Below are 10074 nucleotides of genomic sequence, written 5' to 3' on the forward strand. Positions count from 1 at the left end.
TTTTCAGGAATCCTAGGCTTTCTTGTGGTACAATTTATCAGCATCGGGATGCAACATGTTTCCTTACAGTGCCTATATCATTAGCCTCACTGACTTTTGAAAGGATACAAGGGACAAAATTTTACTTTGCCCTTCTTAATTTTAACTATTTCCATAATTAAATTGCTTGTACAGATTTTGCTGTTTCACCTTTGTATCATTGATAAGAAAAAAGACAAATTTATCCCATGATTGGAGGATATCTTTCAAGTGTAAATACATTTTACTTATTTCCTATTAACTCACATGAGTTTAAGTTAGGTGCAGGTTATTTGTGGAGATGATACATTAAACAACTCCATACTATATTAGTTTTTCTACTGACAGTTTATCAACTTTGAAATATTATGTTTATTTTATTAGTAGTACAACATTGTAAAAGTTATTACATGTACCACTCACGTAACTGAAGATGTGCAATTTTTAACACATCAAACCAATATTGACAGGAAGATGACAAGCAGTAATCTCATGTAAATTTTATGCATCAATTTTACTGGGCTCATGCAGGTCCAGATATCAAGTAAGTTACTTTTTACACAATTTCTGTAAGGGAGTTTCTAGACAATATGAGGACTTGAAAGAGCAGAATAGGCAATGAACATAATCCTCATTAATTCAGGCCAGTGTCTTTAAACACATTGAATGCTGGGATAAACAAAACCAGAGGAGAAGGCAGTTGGTTCCCTGTGAGATTGGATGTCCATCTGTTCCTCCCCTAGGATGTGTGAGCCCTAGGCTTGTCACCTTGGATTTAGACTGGAACTTCTGTCCTTGCATCTCCTCCTCAAAGGCATGCATGAGTAGACTAAATTATTCACCGATGTAACTGGTTCTCTACCTGGAAGGCAGAAGATAGTGGAACATATTTGCCTCCATAATTGCATAACAATTCATTTAAAATATTTTTACTTCTGAAGATTGATTAGTTTTGTATTTCTACAGGGTCAGAGAAAACTATAATTTGTTAATAGGTGTGTTTCTTGCTTTTTTTGGTTGGAAATTTATTGTGTTTTATAGTTCAATGAGCTTCTGTAATGTTTTGGGTTTGTTTTGTTTTAAACTCTTCCACAAGAAATTCACAGATCTCTCTTTGTTCTGGGTCAGGTATATGAGCTCAAGTTTGTTTTTTTGTGTTTTTTTTCTTTTGTGATTCCTCATGTTTCTTGGAGTCTTGAACCTTGGCATAGTCTCCTGCTCCAGGTTTTGGCAGATTATACCTCCAACAGACCCTCTTCTACAGATGTAGTCCACATTCAGAACTTTTCCATGAATACACCCACTCAATCCTCTTGCTTTCTCTTTGGGTTGCAGCTGGATCTTAGGATGCATGCCTTAATCCAATCCCAGGGTCATAGGGGAACCTGAAACTTATCTTTTATTTTTCCAATGGGCAAAACTTTTCATATCATCTGAGTGATACAGACATAAAGATTCTGAAAGTGACAAGATGACAACCATAACAAAACAAACAAAAAAAGCATACTACAGAACATATTATAGATTGTCAAAAGCTAAAAGAGAATCTTGAACCCAGCTAAAGAAAAACAAAAGCCATACAGGTGACAAATCTCCCAAAATCTAATCTTACTTCTGATTAGAAATATTTCAAGCCCAGAGAGAATGCGGAAATAGCCTCAAAGTGCTGAAGGGGAAAAGAATCTCCATTGTGAGTGTTTTATAGTGCAATTCTCTCCTTTAGAAATGAAAAAGAGATAAATACATGACAACTCCACCAAAGCTGATGGAACTTGCCAACCTGAGGAAGGCCTGACAAGGCAGCCACAAAGAGTTCTGTACATTGGAACAAAACTATGGGAAGTAACAATAGGACAGCAGCAGTGGGGATGCACCAATGCAGCTTCTTAGAGAAAAAAATGAAAAGCCCATGCCAGATGAGGGAGCTCCAGAGTAGGCAGCTGCAGAGGCACCCAAGCTCAGGTCTTTCTATGCAGACTTCAGTGGACTGTGTTGCTGGGAACAGGAGAATGAAACCCTGTAGTTGTCATTTTCAGCCAGGCCTCTGATGTCAGGAGAACAGACTCTGTTCACGCTATTGTCCAGGTAGAATTCAGCGAGTTTTCATCCCTTGTACTCCCACTTTCTCAGGGCTTGTCTTGGTTTCCTCAGGTCTCTGTCCTCCCTATCCACTGTTTCTCCAACTCCTTGTCTTGGGTCAGTCCAATAGACACAGCATACATTGTTCTCAGTCTCTCATGGAAGACTCTCAAAGGGGATCATATTTTACTCTTCAAAAATGTTTAGTTTTTAGAATAATAAAACCATATAAGCTATTGTTTCTTGATAGAATGAACCCACAAATCAAAAACAGAAGGAATTTTTGATACTCAGAAATACTTCAAAGTTAAAATGTATGTTTTTGAATACTAAAAAATTCAAGGAAGATATTAAAAGGGAAATTTTAAAACATCATTTCAGTGAAAATAGAAATGCAGCACATAAAATATAGGATGCAGGAAAACCAATCGATAGTAGACTAAAGGCCTATATTCCAAAAAATAACTCAAACAAATTAATATACATCTCAATAAGAAAGATGAAATGAACTAGGCTCAAAAATAAAAATACTGGAAAATAGAAAGGATAACCATAAATAAGTGAAATAGAGAATATAAAGGCAATAGAAAAAAGAAATGTAGGTAAGATTTGATTTTTTGAAAAGATAATCCATAGTCCTCAAAGTTTTATCCAAAATGATTGTCAAAGAAGGAAAGTAGAGAAATTAATGAAGTGAAAGAAGATATTGCCACTGATAGAACAGAAATGCAAAAAAAATGTATAATACTATGGACAACTGTACTGCAATACATTGGATAAGCTAGAAGAAATGGATATATTTCTGCAAACATACAGTCTACAGAGATTCAGATAAAGAAGAAATGGAAAATCTGAAAGGAGAAGATTGAGTAAAGAGACTGAATCAGCAATACAATGTATCCCTTCAAACAAAAGCACAGGACCAGGTAGGTTCAAAACATAACTCTACAGAACATTTAACAAACTAACACCAATTCTTCTCAAACAAAGCTCAGTTTAACAATTGTGAGCATCCTGTCACATAATCCCAGGGTAGATTTTTTGAAAAATGCATTGTATCCCAAAACTAATATTAAATAAATGAGAAGGGAGAGGCATTTATTCTCTTAAAAATATGCTTGATTTCTGACTCTGTAGATGGCAATTGAATGCCGATATTTCTCCAATCATTCTGTTGCATTGTGTGGGTTTGGTTAAGCACACACACACACACACACACACACACACACACACCTGCACCACAGTGATTTACACTTAGAAAGAGGAAGGGGCATTATAATTGTAGTTTCGTATAAGTGGTGGTATTCTTCATTTATTCCATACCAAAACAGAACAAGAACAATTTATAATAAATTAAAGAATATATACAGATTGGGAACTGAGGACTACCAATGAATATTTCAAAGTCTGACATAAATTTTTTAGTTTGCAGCATGACACATGACTTTCTGCAACATTTATTAGTTCTCTGGAACATATCAACCCACAGAGCAAAGCCACACTCCCCAAACATGGTATGTTGGACTATGTGATTCCAAATGGATTTACTGTAGCATAAATAAATTACTTTCATAATCAGACATAATAGATTTTTTTTAAATTTCAGTGATGTAGGAACTATTTTTGAATGCTTTCTGATTAGTAAATGCCACAAATTTAACTGACCTCTTAAGGACTCTATTGGAAATTTAGTTAGTCTCAGTGGTGTGGCCAAAACATTGTGGCCAATTAGGGGTTGGAGGGAATGTGAGTGCCTTCGAGGCTGGGATCACAAGGTCTCCAGAGCTCATCAGAAGTGTGACCCCCATGTATCCTTGGTGAAGACTCAGTGTACTCACAACTACTTCAAAAGTGGGGCTTAGTGTGGGCTGTACTGGGAGTCTCACTGAGAAGAGGACCTTGTGTTTTACTCACAGAAGAAAGAAGCAGATGCAAGGACCCTGCCAAGTTTCTTAACATTTTTCAAAACAATATTCATGTTGGTGAAGTTAGACTCGTTACTCCACTGCCCTGGTAAAGTTTTACATATTAACTAATGTACTTTCCTTAATATTACTAATAAATAAATCTTACACAAATACCTGTGAAATACTTCAAATTCTTAAGACAGTTTAACTATTTCATCCTCATATGATGTATGCTTTCTCTAAGAATAGACAGATTGTTCTAGATTCTAATGTTTGTTTTAGGCAGCTAGTTTTCAAAGATCAGTATCTCATGTATGGCTCAGGTCACAGGACAGAAATCATAGTGGTTGGAAATTACCTTGGAATTAATCAGCAGGCCTCATGAATTAAATATTTTCTTGAGTTGGATTTTAAGAAGTAATGAAAATATCTACAAGCTCATGAAATTTATGGGGCGTTTCATGGAAATCAAGTCACATGAGCAAAATATTCTTTGAGTTTTCAAAAAATGTCGAAATATCTAATGTGGTCTTTATTATGTGTAATTTTGATATCAGCTCAATCATGTAGAATATTAAATCATATTAATTATTTTGTAAATATTGAGTGTCACCCATTTAATAATTGATGGGAAATTAGCCATAATATACCCAGTGGTCCACATTTTAAATTATGAGCCAAATAATTTCAAAATATCACTAGGAAAATGAGGGAGGAGGAGGAGGAGGAATGATCCAGGTATATTTTCTCTTCTGCAGAGGATTGCCATGCATGATGATGAGTAGAAAAATAAGGTGAATTTAGCACAGGGAAACCTGAGGTTTTGGACTGCAGAGAAAGGACAGGTGATAAGGAGAGATGGAGATGGAAAGGAGACTGCTAAAGACCCATACCTATTCTGTTACTTTGATAAAGGAAATGAACAGTAGCCTGAAGTGTGGTTTGCATCTGTGACCTACACCAGGTAAGCACTATTAACTTAGTCAATCAGCATTGGTTTCCATAGTAACATCCTGTGCTCAGAGGATGTTCTCTGCATGCAGAGCAATAAGGCTAAGAGAAGAAACAACTGGTAATTCAGAGGATGAGCAAGGAAAGCAGTTCATGTAAAATACTTAGGTAAAACCATACAAAGACACATGAGATCACTGTAAAAAATGTTGCTATTATGCACATAAAAGGCAGAAAAATGTGAATCATTTTGCAAAGGAAATTAATTAAATTTTAAGTATTAACAAAAATACTGACACTGATATATTCAATATTATAATGCCTCAATTGTGGTTTTACCCCCCAAAGTAAAATAATACTGGCATTCAACCCTAAATAGAACAATTTTTAGTATTGAAAAAATAATCTTTAAATGGAATGTTTATGATTTGAAATAGTTCAAAACAAGCCTAAGTAAATAAACTGTATTTAAAATAATTATTTCACCATAAAGATTCTATCAAAATCTATGAAAGCAAGTAGGGAAAATGTCTGCATAGAATGTTGGAACCTCATTACATATTAGAATTCATTCCTAAATTAAGCTTGGACTTAGAGGTCTATTTCAAACAGTTCTATGCTGTTTGTGAATTTTTTAGGTTAAAACATGCAGACAGGAATTTACAGGAGGGAAATGGGCCATAAGTTGCCAATACGAGAGTAGAATTTTGACATCTCCACTGAAATGACATCTCTCATAGAAGATGGTGCAAAGGGGGAAAAAAGGGCTCACATATGAGTCCTCAAGAGCTCAGAGATTGGGGCAGCATGACAGTCCTGGCATCCTTCAAATCAAAGTCCTTCTCAAAGGAAGCTCAGGTTCATGACTTAGATCTGTTAGAAGAGGACTGAGGAGAGGGTAAGCCAAAGAAGGACCACATCACAGTCATTCTACAGCCCTTGAAGCTAGAGAACAAGTAGGAGATATGAAATGTCCCAGCCCCAGGCCTGATACAGAACCTCACATAGAGGAACTCTGGGATGGTCATAGAAAGACTACATGAATGAGAAAAATGCTTGAGGAGTCCAGAGAGGATTAGAAAGACTTTTCTATGTACTGAATAAATGAAACATTCCTGGGGCTTGAGTTTATTTTAACCATTATAATGCTTAAGGCTTTCATCCTATGAATTTGCCATCTAATGGGATATGCGATATTTTGAGAAAGAAAGTCACAGCAAAAATATGTAGGTTCCCAAGATTTCAGGACACTTTACTTAATCAATTTATTCTATGTTGAATTCATGATTAGAGTCCACAATGTGACAATGTTAGCATTTCATTATAGTTCTAGTGGGTGTTTAGCCTTCTGGTCACAGCATCCTCTGCTTACTTTAATCTCTGACTCCAGAGACCACGACAAGTGGGGAGACATGGACAACCTCACCGTCTTCACAGAATTCCTCATTGATGTCAAAAGTTCCTTGGAGCTCCAGATTCTGGAAGGTGTGCTGTCCCCAGTGATTTATCTGGGAGCACTAACAGGGAATCTTGTGACTGTCACTGTCAACATGACAGACACAAATCTGCACTCTCCCATGTACATTTTTGTAAGCAATGTGGCCTTCATAGACCTCAGCAACATCTCATTCGTTGTTCCCAAGTCTGTAGTGAAATCTATGACAGACAGTAAGACCATATCCCTGACAGTGTGCTGCATAGATTTTTCTGTTTACACTTTTTGCAGTGGTGGAGATTGCCTCCTGGTGGCCATGTCCTATAACCACTATGTGGCTCTTTGCCACCCACTGCACTATGAGTTCAATATCACCCCTAGTCTGCTCCCAAGCCTTAGCTGGCTCCTGGACCTCTGGTCTGGTCTGCTCTGCTATCCACACAGGCTCGCTGTTCAGGCTTCCCTTCACCAAGACCAATTTGAATCAGCAATATTTCTGTGATATTCCTCAAATAATGGGAATATTGTCATCAGATGCCTAGTTTTCTGAATTTGTAATCATTGTATCTGTTTGCATTGTCTTATTATGTTTAACATTTACATTCCTGTCATATGCTAAGATATTTTCAACTGTGCTTAAGATGCATTCTGTGGAAGCCTGTAATAAACCCATATCCACCTGTACCCCACAGCTAGCCATTCTCCTTTTGGTTCTCATTTCTGAGTCAGTGGCTGTTTTAGGGCCCATTGCAAAGTAACCATCCTTTAGGAATCTGCTGACTGCCATGTCCTACACCATGGTGTCCCCATTTGTGAACCCCATCATCTACTGTCTACACAACAGGGAGATCAATGGTGCTCTGTGAAGAATGTTCAACAGAAATTTTCAGTTCCCAGTCAAAGCTTTTCTCAATTAAAACATAAATATCAATCTATAATTGAAAGTAGCTTAATTCTTATTTTATGTATATTTTTAAGAATGAAGGCTAACCTGTGGATTATCTTGTTTTAGTTGTCTCTATATTTTTGTTGTCTATATTTGTCATGGTGAAGTAGAAATCGCGGTTTCATTATCATGATGATTTTGTTGTATATTTTGTGTTTTAGGTAACACTATAAGTCTTATCTATACTAACAAAATGTTTGAAAATATTTAGGATGGTTTTTAGCTAAAAACAGAAGGATTTTAAGGGCAAGGATATATATTATATGTTCCTCTTTAATAGACACCTGTGTTATTGAGAGAAAAAAACCATTAAATCTGGACAAGCATAGTTAGTGGTTTTGTGAGAAGACCCTGCTGTCTGCACTGTGCTGTTTGCACTTCCTCTTCCACTCTGGCTGGGATAATGAACAAGGTGATTAGACAGGGACACAACTTGAGCTTGATGATAATGCAATGATTAGCATTCCATTCCTTGTTGGACCCTTCTGCTGCATCTGCTGAAATTACTTTTCTTCCTTAAGTGAAAATTAAGACATAAAACCATTGACCTTCAAAAATTGTAGTTTAGGAGTGTTTGGTTTCTCCCTGTGTTCTGGATAAAAAGATTCAGCTATGCTAATTCACTCAATCTCCCTATATAAGGAAGACAATGCATTGGATCACAGTATGGAGACAGATAGAATGATGACTGCCATTGAGATTTGCCTGGAGAGCAACAGGTGATGCTTGCACTGAGTGGAACACTTTTCTCATCAAATGGATTCACTCAAAATGGAAAACAGTTTATTTTTTGACTCCCAAGACCTGATCCTGCAGTATGCTATTTAAAGTACACATTAGCAATCTTCTATTTCACAACTGAATCCAAATTTTCCTCCTGCTTCATTGAGAAGCCCTGTCTTGCAGAATCTCAGCACTGAGGCACTGGTGCCCATTTTTCCCCATCCAACACTAGAACAACAGACCCATCAGGCTCCCCATATCTCCATACTTACTGCTTCTCAGAGAAGCAGGTGGTGTTTGGCCCCATGGACTTTCTGTCAACCAGTGCTCATGCCCTTGTGAAGATCTGGATATGGCTCACCCTCCTCTGATGCCTGAGATACCTCAACTTTCAATGTTTCATCCCTGAAGTGGATACATCTGCTCTCTAGCTTTATCTAGGTATAGGTGACATTGAAAATTGTGTAGTTTAAGATGCAAATCTTGATTTGATTTATGCATTTATGACTTATGTTGTGAAATATTTGCCCCAACCAAACTAGTCAACATATCCACATTTCTTTTCAAAATATGTCTGTACCTGGGTCATTTTTATAGCTGTTTTGAAGGGGAAAAATCACTTTCTAATTTGTATTTAAATAACACTCTTACAAAGGTAGGGAGTTAACAATTCTTAATCTTTTAATGTTTTATATGAATTTATTGTGCCCGATCTCCTTATTTCCATATAAATTTATATATGAACTTTCTGTCCAGATTTTTATTCCAAATATTTGAATAATCAAGTAGACTCATTTATACTTTCCAGTATTGAGTTATAAAACTATGTTACTCTAGATGTTTTTTCTGTTGACATTCTACTTAGAACTTAATTAAAATTTTTTAATTAATTAAAATTTTCCCTATTAAATGTGTGTTTCTATATTTTCAAGTAATATACTATTATGACCATCTTTTTCCCTGGGTCACTTTTATTTCTAATTTTTTCATTTTTGTAATTTTTTGTTTATTTTGTCTATGATAAATTACAATTGTATTATGCATAGTGTGCAGTGTAATTCATTGATATAAGTTTTACAATGGAGAATGTTTAAATTAGGTAAATAAACAAATCAATCACCCATTATGTTTACCATTTGGGGGTGTGAAATATTTCAGGAAGTGAAAACTATATAATGCATTACTCTTATAATGGTCTTTCTCTGAAGTAGAAAACTAAAACTAGTTCTTTCTGTTTAACTGAAATTTTCTGTACTTTGGTCAATATTTCCCCATTGCAATCAAACCCTCTCTGAATGGATATGGTAAAATTAACTTTGTCCTGTAGATAAGTGAATTCAACATTATTAGATTTCACACACACATGAGCTCATTGAGTGTTTTTCCTCCTGTGTCTGGCTTATGTCACATAGCAGAATGTTCTTCAGGAGCAGCCATGTTGGTGCAAATGAAAAGACATGTCCCATTTTTTTTTTTTACTTCTATTCTTAAGACTGCATAATATTCCACCCAGTTTATATGGGACACTTTATTTACCCTTTTTTCTTTTGGTACCTAGGATCAAACTCAGGACCTTGTGCTTGTGAGGCAAGCAGCAGAACCACTGAGCTAAATACCTGGCACTCTTTACCCTTTATCTGATGAGGAAACATAAGTGGCTTCCATATCTTAGCTTTGTTGAAAATGCATCCATGAAGAGAAAGCTGATATTCCTTCAGTAGATTGATTCCAGTCCTTAGATACAAGAGTATGGATTTCTCTATTATATGGTGACTCTATAGTTAGTATTTTGAGGGACCTCCATGCTGTTTCCCATGATGGCCATGCTAATAGGGAAACTCACCAATGGGGCTCAGGGTGTCTTTACACCTCACCTACACTGTCACCTTTTGTCTTTGTGACAATAGCAATCTTAACACATGTCAGGTGATGCCTCCTTTTAGGTTTAGTTTACATTTCCTGATGACTGGTAGTGATGAGATGATTTTCTCTGTATCTATTTGCTACTTTACATT

The 10074-nt window shown here is 36.2% G+C and overlaps 1 protein-coding gene across 1 annotated transcript; it reads left to right on the forward strand.

The window, feature by feature from the left end:
• Positions 1–6367: 6367 nt before the first annotated feature.
• Positions 6368–6892, forward strand: LOC147822122 (olfactory receptor 14I1-like). Its single transcript, XM_087197565.1, has one exon. The coding sequence runs from the start codon at positions 6368–6370 to the stop codon at positions 6890–6892; it is 525 nt and encodes a 174-aa protein (XP_087053691.1).
• The last annotated feature ends 3182 nt before the right edge of the window (positions 6893–10074 follow it).

Source organism: Heterocephalus glaber, unplaced genomic scaffold (genome assembly GCF_053883595.1).
Source record: "Heterocephalus glaber isolate CG9 unplaced genomic scaffold, H.glaber_assembly_v1.0 deba00001673, whole genome shotgun sequence".
In the NCBI taxonomy this organism is placed as follows: domain Eukaryota; kingdom Metazoa; phylum Chordata; class Mammalia; order Rodentia; family Bathyergidae; genus Heterocephalus; species Heterocephalus glaber.